General features: G+C 38.2%; 2 protein-coding genes across 2 annotated transcripts in view; one reads left to right on the top strand and one right to left on the bottom strand.

Moving 5' to 3' along the window:
• Window positions 1–2046: 2046 nt before the first annotated feature.
• LOC127650989 (transcription factor Sp8-like) lies at window positions 2047–5048 on the top strand. The gene is made up of 2 exons (XM_052136679.1): window positions 2047–2112; window positions 3550–5048. The coding sequence occupies exons 1-2, from the start codon at window positions 2092–2094 to the stop codon at window positions 4774–4776; spliced, it is 1248 nt and encodes a 415-aa protein (XP_051992639.1). The 5' UTR covers window positions 2047–2091; the 3' UTR covers window positions 4777–5048.
• A 2582-nt stretch (window positions 5049–7630) lies between these two features.
• Window positions 7631–17880, bottom strand: part of LOC127650576 (integrin beta-8-like) — a 29949-nt gene continuing 19699 nt past the window's right edge. The window contains exons 12-15 of the mRNA XM_052136077.1: window positions 15975–16078; window positions 15697–15807; window positions 11038–11198; window positions 7631–10165 (exon numbers count right to left, since the gene is read on the bottom strand). Coding sequence (XP_051992037.1) covers window positions 10040–10165; window positions 11038–11198; window positions 15697–15807; window positions 15975–16078 — 502 coding nt within the window. The 3' untranslated portion in view covers window positions 7631–10039. The remainder of the gene's footprint in view (window positions 10166–11037; window positions 11199–15696; window positions 15808–15974; window positions 16079–17880) is intronic.

Genomic DNA, 17880 nt, shown 5'->3' with positions numbered 1-17880 from the left:
ATCACGGACCATCGAGCACCGACAAAACGCATCGAGCCGAAATGAGAGAGAGAGAGAGAGAGAGAGAGAGAGAGAGAGAGAGAGAGAGAGAGAGAGAGAGAGAGAGAGAGAGACATCTGTTCAGACATCTTCAGTAGGCCTACACACACATATGTGCAGGTCTACATGCATCAGGTCACAATGTATGATGACCTCTGAACTTTAGTTAACTTCACCAATCACCTGTATGACTGAAAAGATATGGCGCGGTTTTATTATTATTATTATTATTATTATTATTATTATTATTATATTATATTATATTATATTATATTATTATTATTATTATTATATTATATTATTATTATATTATTATTATTATTATTATTATATTATTATTATTATTATATTATTATTAGCCTATTATTATTATTAGATTATTATTATATTATTATTATTATTATATTATTTTATTATTATTATTATTATTATTACTATTAGTATTATATTATTATATTACTATATTATTATTATTATTATTATATATATTATTATTATTATATTATATTGTTATTATTATTATTATTATTATTATTATATTATTATGAATAAAATGCTCAGATTACACGAAAGTCAAACATTGTTTTAATCCGGTGACAAAAATAAAAGATAGAAAACAAAACAAGAAACATCAATAACACATTTGCAAAAGTATACTCAAATTTGTGGAGGTTTTTACTACTTTATAATAACAAAACGAGTTTGTAACGCTTTAATCACTCTCGTGTTTTATGATTTATTTCATTAACTGCAACAGTTAAATTGATCCATGCGCGTGTTTTTAATCAGCTGTCCGGCAATGATCGAACGCGGTCAAGATGCACATTAATATCAAACAAATAAAACTGCGCGTGATTAAAGCTCACCTGCTTATTAAATTTGAAAGTCAAATTAAACGCATGCAGTCCACGTGCACTGCGTGTTGATGATGGGCTTCCCCTCTGAGCGCACGTGAACCCCAAACAGGCCACAAATGAACAAATATGCTGTTCATGTTCTTTGTTTCCTCAGTTATTTCATAGTGTAATTGCAAGTACAGGGGGTTCCTGCTTATTTATTTATTTTATATTTAAAACTGAAAATAAACCATCATTGAATTGCACGGACAGCTCATTTAAAGCAAAACAAATTCATGACACACACACATTTTAAGAATATCAATATATTATGCAAATTGAAGTACAGATAATGCTCTTTAAAACATTTCACGGGATAACATGTTAATTATGTTCATTTTCAATTCAGTCTGTCACTCAAATTTTTATGCTGATAATATAATTTGTAATTTAAACAATTGTATCAAATGCTAATTGCATGCATTTTCAATGTTTACCACAATTATCCCATAAATCACAATTTAAAATGGTGCTTCCGAAAAACAAGAGCCAATCGGGCCAGAGGAAATCAGTGCAGGAATACTTGTGGATTCAGCACACATGCATCTCTGCTCTGAATGAGATGAAAGAGTAACTTCATAAGGGAAGGAACTTCATATCCTCTTGTTTGAGAAGCTGCTGCTCCACCACGTGCAACTCCCACTTCCACCCCCTTGAGTTACCCTGCCACGCCCTCACCCGACCCACGAGCCCCTGATGGAGACGGATCAACACGCACGAATTGGGTAAACAGCACCAATAAAAACACAGACCTTATAGTTCCCACGAAAAAAGAGCAAATACATTTTGAGATAGTTAGCCTACAATTGATAGCGTTTAAATAAGTGCAAAAATCTTAAGAAATCCCAACGCTCATCTCATTTGCATAAAATATGAGTTATCCTTACACGGTATCCCCATCAGTTAAAAAAAGGTCCACGAAAGGTTCACGCGCCCGCCCCTGCACTTGTAAACAACTACAAGCGCAACGTGTCATCAAAAGCTCCGCCGATGACATCATTGACCGAATGCAGAGTTCCCGAGAGCTTCAGCCGATCTGATTGGTCGCATGGGATCCAGTGGCCCTTCAAAGCCCGAGCCGAACGCATTTGTGCAGCGGTGGGCGCTCAACGTCTCCAAAAACAGACCTACCCACAGTTGCGCGGACGCTCGTGGAATGGCAACTTCACTTCTTGGGGTGAGTAATCTCTTGTGTCCGTGTAAAAAAAAAAAATATTTCTTACATTTCTCAACACTAAAATTGTAAAATATATTTGGTGTTTGCATTAGATTGTCTTTCTGCTTTGATGCGTAATATTGCAGAGCTTGCTGTTGCATTGCAGTAGCCTACACTCTTTAAAAACGGTTCACTGAAGAACTTCTTTGGACACCTCTTTGAAGGAATTGTCCTTTCAAGTTCTTCGAGGATATTATGTTCAGCAAATAACGCGGTGTGGAAACATATTGAGTTGGTCTTTGGAGATTCCAAAAGTTCCTGATGTCACATTATAGGTCCTTCAGATCAGTCTAAAGAACAAACACAAAGTTCTAATTGGAACGTAAAAGGCTTCTGTGATGGCATAAGGCTGTAAACCCATGTTTGGTTCCTAGAATCTTTATTTATAAGAATGCATTGCCACCAGCAAATCTTAAAATGTATTTCTAAGTGTCCTTGATTTTTTTTTTTTCGTTTTTAGAAAAGCTAAAATCTGGGTTCCAGTGAGCCACTTAACAGAAGTGAATGGGGGGGCCAATCTGTTAACGTTAAAATACACAGTGTTTCTAAAGTATAGTCACAAGACATAAGTAATATGTGTGTTAACATGATTTTAGTGTGATAAAATCACTTATTAACATTTTATGTGTATAGTAATAGCCAATTGTACTACTTCATCGCCAAGTCGACATAATGCCACAAACCCTAAAACGTCCGTAAAAAATAGCGATGATTTAAACAACTTTACATCTCTAATAATATGCACATTTTAACAGTAGAATTAATGTAAGTGCTTTAATAAAATTATAAGCTTCATATATCTGGATTTAAACCCTCCAAAAATTGGCCCCATTGACTTGCATTGTAAGTGCCTCAGTGTAAAGGAGGGATGATCAACATTGTGCAACAAATGCAGTTGATTGAGATTAATTTATATTGATCCCAGAACATTCCTTTAATGATAAAAATGTAACCTGTGTGTTACATTGAAACGAATGCAACTCTTTGGAGACTTAAATTGTACACTTATTTTGTTATTGGATTGTTTTACTGTGTGGCTAAAGGGATATTCTTTGATTTAAATGCTCTGAAAAGGTTATTAAAACAAAGTTGGTTATGTTTAACCTAATGCATCTTGTCGATTTAAAGATATGTTTAAATGGTACATGTGCAGGGCTGGACTGGTACTCTGGCATACCGGGCATTTTTCCGGTGGGCCGACGCACTTTTGGGCCGAACAGGGGCGGACTGGCCATCGGGAGAACCGAGTTCTCTTCCCAGTCCAGCCCTGCACATGTATGTTATAAAGTGCCTCTGTGTGCATGCAAATTTGACTAAATGTACTCTTATGAGGCAATGGTAGAGACAATCCTGATCCATCCTTTGACGCATCTGTTGTTGTTGTTTTTATGGTCTCAGGAGGAACCTAGGGTTGGATCCACTCCATTGGCCATGTTAGCAGCGACCTGTAATAAAATCGGGAGTTCGAGTCCCTGCTCGGACAGCGGCGCGTTTGGAAAAGGAAGTTTTCACCCGTGGAAGCGCGCATCGCCCAGCAGCTGTTCTCTCTCGCCTTTCGGTGCGCAACGGAACGATTCCTTCAGCGCCAACAGCTCCTTCTCCTTAGCGGGCACCAACACCTCCACAAGCCCGTTTGGAAACGATTACCCTGTGTTTCAGACTTCAGTCGTCAACAGTTCTCCAGACCCGAGCGCGCAGTCGGTGTTCATCTCTAAAGTGGACACTCTGCAGGGGATTTACCCGAGGATGAGCGTTGCGCACCCGTATGAGACGTGGTTCAAATCCGCGCATGCTGGCATCTCCGCCGGGGACGTGGGCACCAGTAGTGGGTCGTCTTGGTGGGACGTGGGCACCGGTTGGATTGATGTCCAAAGCGCAAACGGCGCCGCGCTCCAAACCTCTCTGCACTCGCCCCTGAGTGGGTACAACTCAGACTATTCTTCCTTCACCCATTCCGCGTTCAGTGCCAGCCCGACCCAGCATCTTCTCACGGGTGGGCAACACCTGATGGACGGCTTCAAACCGGTTTTATCAGCTACTTATTCAGAAACCAGTCCTAATTCAATAGCTGGCGCAAATGGCGCGATTTTAGCCGGGCCACCTGCGGTAACCCTGGCTGGATCTCCCCGCTCAACCACCAGGCGCTACTCAGGCAGAGCGACCTGTGACTGTCCGAACTGCCATGAGGTGGAGAGACTGGGGCCTGCTGGGGCCAGCCTGCGCAGGAAGGGGCTCCACAGTTGCCACATCCCGGGCTGCGGGAAGGTATACGGGAAGACGTCGCATCTCAAAGCGCATTTGCGCTGGCACACCGGCGAGAGGCCGTTCGTATGTAACTGGCTGTTTTGTGGGAAGCGCTTCACCAGGTCCGATGAGCTCCAGCGGCATTTACGCACACATACCGGGGAAAAACGATTCGCCTGTCCGGTGTGCAACAAGCGCTTCATGCGCAGCGACCACCTCAGTAAACACGTGAAAACGCACAGCGCCGGTGAGCCCGGGTCGAACGGGGATAAAAAGGGCAGCGAGACCGACAGCGAACAGAGTGTACCGGGCAGCCCATCCTGTCAGTCCCCCGAAATGATCCACAAGACAGAACCCGTCCAGAACGGGCACAGTCACTGAACAAATGAACTGAAAATATGCTACATCATTTTTGCAAACATTTGGTCAAGATGTGGACGCACCAATTAACCATCTGATGCATGCATAATTCAATCCTAAAAATGACACATTTTACCTCAAAATGACAATATAATCACTCCCAATCTTTTTCTACCCCAAAATGTCAATATTTTGAGTATCACAGCAGATAATGGAGCGGATAGGCTACTTTTCGCAGCCACAATAATTGTACGTCGTCATAAATAATAGTAAAACAAATAGTCAGGCTTAATTATCAGATGGGTTCAAAAGAAATAACCCCATGCATTTAAATCTGAGATTTTTAAATGTGTTTTATCAGCCATGTATCTTCAGAAGGTCTCTCTCAGGTGATAAAGAGATTTTAATTAGTCATATATGGATCCAACAATTAATTAAACTTCATAATGCAGCTTCAGATGAGATATACTGCAGAAATGTCTTATTTTTACGCTGCATTTGCTGTCAACAAATTGAGGCACTTTATGAAAATTAAGTTGTTTTTTTTCTGAATGACTGCACAGCTGAATTCTATTATTGTTATTTTTGGTGCTTATGTCTTTTGCCTCACATAAAAACCAGGTCTATACAACATTTGGAGATTTAAAGTGTCAACGGAGCATTGTTTTGTACATTAGTGATCATTTCTCTGTGCAGTTGATATATATATATAACAGTGAATCCGAACAGTGAATACAAAGTGGAAAATGTACATAGAATTGTCTTGAAACTCTATTTATCATTGAGTTTGATTTGTGCTTTGAAGTCTATCAGAGTCGCACTTTCAATCTATATTTATGATTTCAGGATCGAATCAACTCGATCAGGTTTGTTTATCTTTGGTTTTATTATTATTTAATGGAGCATGTGTATTTGTATTTACTGATCGATTACTAAGTTTAAAAACTCGTAATAAAGTCAGAGTTGTTTTGGCGGCATGGGTGATCTATATGGGCTTTTCATTTGTCATTTTGTTTCGTGCATTGTTGTTATTCTTATTGTTATTGATACTGAAATTGTCACGCGCGCATTTTTCCGAAAAGATTTAGAACCCAAATATCATTCATGAAATAGAATCACAACACTGTTACGTCACCTGTGCGACAATAATACATGTATTTGTGCCGTTAATAATCTAGATGCATCATTTGTTTGGAGATATATCTATAATTTGAGGAATTTTGTGTTTTCAAGTCAAATATGATCTTTACACACTGGATAAAAAGGTTGTCTCAGCATGTCGTTCAGCAAAATAGTGTGAGAGAATTTACGAAGAGATCACATGCTAAGAAGCAAACAGCATTTTAGAGCATAATAGAAGAATTTGTCTAAATAAATATTGAACTTAATGTTTATTTATTAGACAACATACATTATTAATGCTATTTAAGTCACTGGCATTGCTAATAATGCCGTTTTATTCAGATAAAAGAAATGTATACATATCTAGTCTCAAAGAGAAAAAATGTAGTCATGCTAACATTAATCTTCTACTAAAAGCAATGTTTTTATTTTCATTTTATTTCTGCTGCAGATGATTTTCAATGGAATTCAATTTTGTAGCATAGGACCTTTATGGAAACTGTGTGTTTGGAAGCGCCAAATATACTCTCTAACACTACAGTCACAGCTCTAGCTGTGTTTCTTACTACTTTACATTCAATTATTTCTAATCAAAATGATTTGATATTTTACTAGACAGCAGGAACCTCGCTGTAGCAGTGCTCTCCTGCTAGTCTTTAGCGCCTCTTAGTGGTCATCATAGGAACTGAAGCTGAAATTCATTAAATATTCCCCCTTAAAGGAATAGTCTGTGTGCAATACTTATAATAATGTTGATTACACACAATATAGTGTAGACTCCTCCTTCCTTTTCTTTAAAAAAAATAAAAAAGCAATATTTGCGGTTACAGTGAGGCACTTTCAATGGAGGTGAATGGAGCCAATTTGTGGAGATTTAAAGGCAGAAATATGAATCTTATAATTTATTCTTCACTTAAAGCATGAGTGTTATTTGAGCTGTAAAGTTGATTCAATCATTGTTTTTTTTTGTCATTTTAGGGTGTAAGTTGTAAAATTGGATATAACTTTACACAGAAAAGTTTAGTAAGTGATTTTATATGCTAACCCGCCGTGACATTCCAGATATATTATTTAAATAATAGGTTAAATAAAATGTTATGCATGCTATAGGCCTACATATACTGAAAGCAACCGATGCATAAAATACAGACCTCAGCTTATTCATACAGCAGCAACATTTTTGATTTTGAATGGGAATGACAAGGAGGCTCTGAGGGATGATGTACAGTCAGGGGCGTAGATTCCAGTGGGGTACGGGGCGGTTCAAACGACTAAGTGGAAGTAAGTGGGGTGAATCTCCGTAATATCATGCCCCATTGTTGTTGAACACCCCTGCTAGTTCTCATTGTAACATCCTCCTTCAGCAGTATCTCAATGAAATGTGATTTTATTCTATTACAGCAGAGAATAAAAGCAAAAGAATCCTAAAAATCCAACCAATAATTTACATTTAGCAGATGCATTTATCCAAAACGACTTACAGCAAAATGGATTTGGCAATAACGTGAGAAGTGCTGCAATACAAAGCTTCAAATTGCTCAGAGAAGTACAATAGAGAGACAGTGGTGAAAGAGTGCAGCGACAATTTAATTAGATTTTTTAAATGTTATTTTTTAGGAAGTGCATTAGTAGGATTGGGACTCAAGTGCTCATGAAAGAGATGCATCTTAAGATGTTGTAACGTATTGTAGCTGGCAGGACACAGGAGCAGACGAAGACGAAGTGCAGTTTTATTTGAAGGCTAACTACACGGGTGAACATGAACATGACACATAAATTGAACTTGACATAAACTTGAAACTTGACTATCGACATGACATGACTCGACACTGGACAATGGCAACATGAGGGCTTAAATACATGGACATGGGGAAACATAAACCAATGAACAAACAGAACTCTAAACAAGATAACAAGACAATAAGCATAAACCAATTACATGAAAGAACCAATGACAAGACTAAGAACCAATGAATACAAGACACATAAACATGGAGGGAAAACAGGACATCACATGACCCGGAAACAGGAACAAAACGAGAATCAGGTGCTGGAGTGAAGTCTTGCAGAGTCTGTACGTGCCAGAAGAGCATTGCAGTAGTCCAGACTAGATATGACAAGTGTCGCTGCTCAAAGAAGGAAATTCAGATGATCTAATATTGCACCGTGCAAATAGATCACGCTATCTTTGCAATGCGTTCTGTGAAGTTTAACATCAATATTCATTATAAAATATATATATAAGCAAATATAATCATCATTTTGACCCTACTTAGTTGATTTACTCTTTTAATTACTCTATATTAATCTTAATATCTCAACAATGGTATAAGGTTAAATAATGAGTTTTATCAAAGAATTCAACAGAAACATTGTGCCGTGATCTTTATTGTATTGTTGAATATTTAATCAGGAAATCAGACCAAAAGTAAAACATCAAGGGCTTGTGTGAGGCTTGTATTGTGATTCTCAAACACAAACTACAATCAGTCAGAGTTGTTTCACAGCCTACACATGCTAACACCATTATTGCTTTATACTAGGTGTTGTTCACACTATACAAAATAATCAACGAAGCATTTATTTAAAAAAAAAAAAATACTTGAAAAAGCTAAAAGATGAACTAAAAATAAATATTTTTTTAGTGCTTGCTTGATGTAAACACTGTGTTAAAACTAGATTTATTTTAGCCACAGGAATGTTATGGTGACCACGCATGTTGGTGCCATTACTCGCTGCGTCATTGGGCTTGTCGTCCAGTATTTTGGCCTCAGTAGTACATGACAACAGATATACAGTAAATACCGACCAGCAGGCAAATAATTAACACAAAACTCGCAATGCACAAATCAGAACATACACTAAAATACTCGGAAGAAACTACCTAAAAACTCCAGTTTTATCAGGGATGCGGGTAAATGTGCAGCATAATTTGAGCATGAAAAGTGCTGAAAACATTTATGTAGTGTACCTTTAATTCATATTTGAGATCTGAATTTAGATCTGTGCTTCAATACTGACACAGTCAATAGGACTGAATGCCATTTTCACAATCAAAATGCCTAAAAAAAAACCATCTAAACTACATAAAAAAATCCCACTGCTACACTGAAAGATAGGAATGGTTATGAGTGTGTCAAACACTAGGTGGCATACTAATACCAGTCAGCAGGGCAGGTTAGGCTGAGAATGAAATACTACCCTGCCTAAGGCACACTGCACTGTATACAGCCTACTATTTCTTTAAACAGTATATAAAAAGTGTACGCAGCAATAAACGCTGTTTAATTCAGCGAGTGGCTTTTAGTTATCTCAGAAATAAAAATGTTTGTGTTCGGAATGGAAAACAAGCATACTGCTGACTACATACTACACTGTATCCTGTATACTGTGTACTATTTGAAAAAATTATGATTGTTACAGGAACTCATTACATTATGTTTAATTCTGTATGTGATGTCCAATTATCATCTCGGTAATAAAAAAAATGATTATTTTGCACTTTTATCCCAATTTTGGTCCAATTCAATAATGCAAAAAAAAATAAAAAAAATAAAATAAAAAAATTAATGGTTCATAGTACTTCCGGTTCATATGTCACACTGGAAATGGTATTTTAAGTATTCCATGTATACAGAAAATCCGCTTTCTGTGTGCACTATACATACTGTAAAACCAGTATGAGTAGAATGGAAGTATGCGACTCCGAACATAGACAGTCTGTAGTGTATTGTCAAGTAACAATTAAAACAAATAAAAATATATCACAAATACACTCTCACATCCAAACACAAACATTCAGTAACTCTGCACTACCAGAGAGACAATCTAAAATATAGACCGTATTAGAGGTAACTGGTCCGAGTGCTTTGAGGTGAACGCATCTAAAACGCATCAGTACGGTTGAGTTCACGTATTTATGCATGCTTGTGTACCGTCCTCTATGAATTTGCCTCCTGTATGGAGTCAGAACAACAGAAATGTAATGCCGTTATAAATTAAATAAAAAAGAAATACAAACGTGGAATCACAAAACCACACAGGATATTGCTTTCACTAAGTAAGCGCATTGAAAATCGAAAAACTAAAAAATACACATTGTGAATTCATTTAGGTAGTGCTTCTGTTTTGGAGGCATTTCTGGAGTGACCTTTGAACCCCCTCATTGCCAGATGTCGTTCAGTGGCATCTTGGGTATGTGTGACTGCATTTCCACCGGGTGGTTTGGGAGGCGGTCCCTCCGGTATGTTATCGTTTTCTCGTTGGTCGTGGGAACATATGCTGAATCCTGTTTTAAGACACAAAATATTTAGTTTTATAATCAAGATATACAGTATATATATATATGATCTGCACATATACAGCGCCTTTTATTAACCTTAGAGGTTACCAAAGCGCTTTACACTGTGTCCCATTCACACACACACACTCATACGCTGCCATGCAAGGCGCTAGCCTGCCATTGGGAGCAACTTGGGGTTCAGTGTCTTGCCCAAGGACACTTCGGCATGTGGAGTCGTGTGGGCCGAGAATCAAACCGCCAACCCTGCTATTAGTGGCCGACCCGCTCTACCAACTGAGCCACAGCCACCACAATGTTTGGAATAATGGACAGATTTAGCTGTTTCAGAAGGAAATTGGTACTTTACGTCACCAAAGTGGCATTCAACTGATCTTAATGTATAGTCAGGACATTACTGATGTAAAGCAGCACCATCACTAGATCAAATCTAGACAGCAGCATCACTCCAACACCTTATCCTTGAGTAATCATGCTAAATTGCTAATTTGGTACTAGACAATCACCCGCCATTATATCAAACACAGTTGAAAGCTATTTGGTTCGTTAAATGAAGCTGAACATTGTCTTTGTGTTTGTTTTTGAGTTGCAACAGTGTGCAATAGACTGGCATGACTTAAGGTCAATATTAGGTCAAAACTATTAATGGCAGATCCGTGGCATAAGAAAGTAGTTCCATGCACAAATGGGTTTTTTTGTGACTGTCCTTAGTTTTTTCAAATTTGTTAAATTTACTTGTTCTTTTAACTGTTGTATAAAAGCAATATCACACTCGCAATCATGCTTAACGGCCATAAATCAGCACAGCTGTGATTACCTGCGGCCTCGTGCCTGTAGTCTAATATATTCACTAAACGTACCTTATGGCTGTCTTCAAACTGTTGGTTGGTGTTTGTCGGCCATGAACAGTTTCTTGTTCTCAGTAGTTGCCTGACTGCGGCCAGCATGCAGATTCCCAACATCACTGTCAGGAGGAAGACACTGAGGAACATCTTAAAGGATTGGCGACTCCAAACACACACTGCAGAGAGAGAGACGAAACTATAAACAGAAATTCCTATATTCTTCACATATCTGATCTCTCTGATCTACCCACAGGAACGCTGTATTACTAAGATGCTCCTTTACTCTCATTATGTGTTTGAAGTTGCACCTTTGTCTCTGATGTTTGTCCAAAAATAAAAAGTGTGGCTGTCAATCAATAATCATATTAATGACACAATATGCCGATTAATTAATAGAACTCATTGCAATTAATCACATTGTTACGGTCGGTGGCTTTATCTGTGTCTTATGTTCATCTTTTTTGTCGCCCCCTCCCTTGTTTCCTCTGGCGTTACTCTATCTCTGATTGTGCATGATGTTTTTCTCTTAGGGTGACGCACCTGTTGAGATTTAGCTGATTGAAATCAGCAGATAAAAGACGCCAATGAGGAGGAGAAAAGAGAGTCGACAGACTTGCACCAGCCAGCAAAGCAGCATCATTATGTGTTATTGTCTCACTATGTGTTACGTTTTCGTATCTTTTATTAATTGTCGCTTTGTTTCGTGTTATATACCTTGGTTGGTACGTCGTTTGATTTTGTTTATACATTGTCCTGAGTGAATTTAGTTCACAGCAGTGGCCTTGTTCACTCATTTTTGATTATGTACTGTACGTTACCTTTCCTTTTTAAATATCTTGAGGTCGTAACGTAAAGTGGGGGCTTGTCCGGGATTTTTGAATTAGAAATTAGACTGGAGGTACTGTTATATATATATATATATATATAAATATTTGCTGAGAAAGGCCCTCAATTATTAAATAATTATAAATAGTTGATTTTAAATAATTATAAGTATAACACCTATTAAAAACAATAACTCAGATAGCTAAAATGCATGACATTATTGTGGCAGATGATTAAAGCATTGATAAGACAATACAAATAGTGGTTTTAGAAGTCAATATATTTAATATTGTGGGCCTACAGTCCACAGCAATCTATTTTGAAGTTGAATTCTTCAATCTGTCGCATCACTGTACACATGCATCAGATGGACGCTTTTAGATTGTAGATAGTTGTGTCATAAACGTACTGTTTTTAGCTGAATGTGTCAAGTTAAACGTAGTTTTAAACTTAGAAAAACACGTCTCGAGATCGCTGCGTTCAGAATATCCACAATAAAAGATCAATAGAATTATATAGAATAGAAAAGATTACAAAGATACAAAAGATATCTAAATATGATAACATGATGATTGATAAGAAAAAAGGCTATTGTGTACTTAAAAAATATTTCTGTAATTCTGTTTCTGCAGTTCAAAACAACAGATTTCACATTTTACACTTATGCACTGTATATGATAGAACATTAAAAACTCATACTATGCATATGTTGGGAAATTACACAGAAATATCAACCAAATCAAGGAAAAATAAAAAAGATTTAACCAAAGAAACAAAACCCCCTTTTAAATTCTGTATTATAGTAGTATAATGGATAATGGATTATACTTTCAGACCGCTACAGGGCGCCGCTTGCTTACACAGCGCTGACTGAGCACTGAGTGCAGGCTATATATTGAAACAGAGGCTGTTTCTCAATGTGCGTTCTTACGTTCTCGTGGGCACGTTCTACGTCACGTTCTACCGAAATTCGATTCCAATTCTCAAGAACGCAAGTACCAAGAATGCAGGAAATTACCCGGATGTGTCCTTGAAAGCGAGGATGCATCAGATGGTGACTTGTGGTAAAGAACTGGGTACTACGGTGGCAGACGAAGGACATTTATCGTTTAGTTTTTTCCTCAAGAGTTCCCGTTGTAAGCTCGCAAAAGTCTGACCGCTTGTGAGAGTCATTTTAATATGTCACTATTTGTTGTTTTTTTGGGCATCACTTTAATACAGTAATAAACATGGAGAAAATGAGTGTTTACAGACTGTAAGGGGGTTTAGATGGGCAAGCAGGAGGCGAGAACTGGCTTAACAATATAAAAAATATTGAATTAAACAAAAAGACACACACAAACACATACAGGCCAGCTGCCCGTAATTGTCTCTCTCGAACTGTTGTCAATGGTGGCCGCCTTTATCCCTCGCGCGACCGGGCATGCATCATTCCAGCCCGGCCCCGCCCTCCTCCGCTCTACACAGACTTTATTCTTTAACATGTCACTGGTGTGACTATATTAATGCTGTCACAAGTATGATAATGCCAGTAGTTCTCTCACTGGATTCAAATGTGCTGTGATGGTTAACTGCGCAACAGGAAGATCGCAATAGATGCGTTCTACGTCCTCCTGTCCTTCCGAGTTCATTCTTCCAAGGCTGCTTGGCAAGACTGGTATTCACAAGAACACAAGTCCGTTCTCTGCGTTCGTAGAACTGAGAAACACCTTTTAAGGTGTCTATTAAGTTTTAGTAATCTTGTAAGGCCATGTTGTGATTTCAATCTTAATTCAATCAGTCATGCAGCATTAATGGTTATCATACCGATGTCTCAGAAGTCAAAGTCTGCTGGTTTCAAAGCGTTTTGGATGTTTTCTCTCATCATGTAGCCTATAGGTAAGTGGCTTCAGTTTCACATCTGCCACGTCCGTTATGGCGTGTTTCTCCAGATTACGTGAGAATGAGAAAGAATAAAAATGAAATGTTACATGTTCTCAGGGGTGCCAACCCTTCTACATAATGTGACCGTTATTATTATTGTGCATTGTGATTCACAGAGTATTTATGAAGTGTGTTACTATTTGATTATAAATAAACCATATTGGTGTTCATATCTGCGTTTTCATGCTCATAACAGATGGTTTTAATTTGGTCGATAATTGGCCAATGATAAATATCGGCAGCTGGTAGATAAATTGGTGCTTCCCTAATATAAATAATGATATAAATAATAAATGCAGATAGCATAGCTTAGATCATTTGGAAACTCTAGAGGAGATGCATGTGAAATATTCTGCCGAACATTACAAGTTTTTCACAACAGATAGAATTGGTTTGAAAAACATGAGGGTGAGTAAACGATAATAGAAATGTCTATCCCTTTAATTGCTGTCTAGGAGAAACAACTGAGATATTAAAGAGATCTCGTTCGTGATTTCTCTTTGTGGCTTGTTTTCCTCCCCTGACAGTGCACATTCTCTCTTATAAAGTCACTTGCCCGAATGTCACAGCGGACACACCCCACGCCCCCTCACTGTTTCTTGGAAACAGCATGAACCATTGTGTGTGTGTGGACCTGCATTCCCTATCCTCAGCCCTATTTGCAGATCTCCATGGAAACCTACAAAATGTCAAAATGCCAGTTTATCTTCTTTGTGTTTGGACCGAACTGGGTCTGAGCCAAGCTTACTAAATTCGCTAACTGTTGACCACATGTCCTCTGGAAACGAAGAGTCCGGCTGGTTTGGACATCAGTGCCGGGCCGAAGAGAGCTTGTTTTCCAGCTGTTGTTGATGTCTTAACTGTAGAACCAATAAACATCTGGCTAATATTTGGGTTATAATTGTATTCTGGGATTTATTTGTCCCAAACAAACCCTTACTGGAATCTCTTTATCTGTTAGCCACAATTTTACCATAACATTTAAGATAGTTTTTTACGTCTTTTGACATCTTAGTTGTTTCTATTCAACAGCAATAAGATAAAATGGGAATTAAATAGTGTTTTGCTGAAGTCTTCTGCATCTCAGATGTTTCTCATGTGTCTCCTATAGAGCTTTAGAAGATCTCAATAATGTCTCAAACTGCTCAGATTGCCAGAATGTCTGCATTTAAAATTCAGAGATCTCAATATAAACGTGAATAAGAATTTGTGGGTTATAGGATTATTCCCTGGTTCAATACAAGATCAATCGACAGCATTTTTTGCATAATGTTGATTACAACAAAATGTAATTTTGACTTTTGCAAAAATCTGTGTTCCAGTGAGGCACTTACAAGCACATGGAAGCAGTGCTGGACTGGTAATCTGACATACCGGGCATTTTCCCGGTGAGCCGACGCACTTTAGGGCTGATCATGTGCTGACTGGCCTTTGGGAGAGCCGAGCAGGCCAGGTGGGTCGGCCGCGAAATGGGCCGCAATTAGCTAAAATGAGCCGCCGCATTATGCCGTGTATCTATATTAGCATATCGGTGCCGTGATATGCAAAAAAGGACAGCAAACAAGTTTAAACCCTCCAAAAATTGGCCCCATTCACAACCTTGATTTTTGCTTTTTGTAAAGAAAAGGAGGAATGAGTCGAAATAAATTTTTGTGGTGTATTAATATTATGCCACAAATGCTGTTGATTGATCTTAACTTGTGTTGAACCTGGAATATTCCTTTAAATGTGCTTAATTTACATGACAGTAATGTCAATAATGCACAAATCGTATTGGCCATAAAATAGGATTAATTTTCTTCATCTTGTTCTCTTAATGTTTGGGTGAAATGTGACCTGAATGTGTTCTTGTGAGATTCACCCACACAGACAAGCTGAAGAAGAGTAATAGGAGGAGAGAATGAAGACAGGAATTCACTTCCTCACCAGGATGTCGGCTAATGTGCAGCTGAGGCCGATCTGATGCCAAGTCCATGAGAAAGCGGTACTGACACTTATTATTGCTGGGATACAGGCAGTACTTCCCTCTGACCAACTCTGAATAACAACACAGTTCATTCAGTCACACAACACATCTCAAAGTTCACATCAAATCTCTTACAGAAGACTTCAGTGTTTGATTCTCAGGCTGTTTTACAGGAAGTGAATAATTCTCACTGACTGATTTCCAATGTTTACATTCACGTGTTTGATGTTTCACCTACCTGTGATGTCATCGACGTAGTTCACCAGTGGGGTGCAGCTGTGATTACAAAGCTGAAAACCATCTGATCCAAGTCCGTTGGACAGATGACAGTTCACACAACTCCTGATAGAGAGAGAAAGAGAGAAAGAGCACAACTTTTCAAAATCTAGTGCACTGCCTATGTAGGCAACATTTTTAGCCATCCTGATGTGAAGATGATACGGAAGGCAGTATAATGATTCCACATTAAGATGTCTTCTTTTGGGCAAATGTGGGGTGGGACTTTGGACTAATACGATTTCGTGCACGTTATATTTTGTTTGTAAAGCTAGAAAGACAAAAAAGTGAGTATAAAAGTCAAACTGAACAAGGCGATAAAATTATTTTCTTGCTTGAGTATTTTTGTCTTGTTTTCCAGTACAAATATCTAAAGAACGGCTGTAAAAATGACAATTTAAACAACTTTACAGTTCAAATAATACATTCGTTTTAACAGAATAATGAATGTAAGTTATTTTATACAATTATAAGCTTCACATTTCTGTCTTTAAACCCTCCAACAATTGGCCCCCATTCACTTCCATTGTAAGTGCCTCACTGTAACCTCAATTTATGCTTTTTTTTATTTTTATGAAAAGGAGGGACGAGTCAAAATTAATTTTTGTGGTAAATGTAAGCGCAGTGTAGTTCTAGCGGGAAGACTAGCAGCTGTACATCATCGCACCATTAGCTAGATAACTCCTAGCCAATCACATGTAAGCCGTTGCTTTATACGTATGCTCACAATCTATCACATTGCTGTTTCAGTGTGCTAACACGGCAACCTCCACCACCCCACCACCACCTGTTGAGTCCCATCCTGCAAGGGGGTAGGCTCCTCGCCCCTGCCTCCTGTCTCCAACAGGATATGATGGTTCCGAGTACAACTTCTTTGGACCCCCAGATGGGGTCTTCGCCAAAGAGCCAAAGCCAAATAGTACAATGTAAAAGAGACCGACGGGAGTTGAACTGAACCCAATGAATTGCTTCACAATGCAGTGTTATTATCGTTCAAGAAAAACTAAAGCGAAAACTGAAAACATTTCCCTTAACTGAAATAAAACTAAAAGTAACATGGATAGGAAAACACTAAACTAAAATACTTTTGCGTGACTCCAAAGCTATTTAAAATGGACCTCAAATAAATGTACGTTTTAGTGTTAGTCTATTATATAAATGCAAAACCTTAACAATCCGCCTTCATTAAACATGAAAATGTCATTAGATAGCGGTAACACGAGACTGCCCTGAAATATTTAACATCGTTAAACATATTTAAAAAATATCTGTAAACGTTTTAGCAAAAGCAGCCATGAAATACTAAAACTAAAATAAAAACCAAACGGAAACTAGAAAATACTAAAACTTCACTAAATCTAACTGTCAAAGAGTGAAAATGAATGAAAGCTATACAAAATTAAATAGAAATAAAAAGTACAGTAAATAAAAAAATATAAACTATAATAACCCTGGGACCAAGCAATCGAAAAAGTGTGCAAACAGCCTCAGTGTTTCACCGAATGCAGTTTTGCATCCATCGCGTTGTAGTTCCAATTGTTTCCTATTTATGTACATTTTTGAAGGCCAGTACAAAAGCTATTCAGCTGATCGCCATGGCGACTACTGGCCAGATTGATGGTCGCATGATATGAGCTTGAAGTGATCGTCTGTGTTCTGCAACTGCGTTCAGTCCTCGTGGGAGTAAGGGCAGCCTGTGTACTTTCTGGTGGACTTTCCCTCCTAGGGTAAGAGGGTGCCCCCCTAGGGAGTTGGTGCCCTACACAGACTGTGTAGTATGCATATAGGGAGCGGCGGTACTACTGATCGCACTACTGCAATGAGATTGTGATTAATGTGTGGATTACTTGGTGTTAAAGAGCACATGT

Source organism: Xyrauchen texanus, chromosome 10 (assembly GCF_025860055.1).
Source record: "Xyrauchen texanus isolate HMW12.3.18 chromosome 10, RBS_HiC_50CHRs, whole genome shotgun sequence".
Lineage (NCBI taxonomy): Eukaryota > Metazoa > Chordata > Actinopteri > Cypriniformes > Catostomidae > Xyrauchen > Xyrauchen texanus.
Note: the sequence above shows the minus strand (reverse complement) of the source record. Positions and strands in the feature narration are given on the sequence as shown.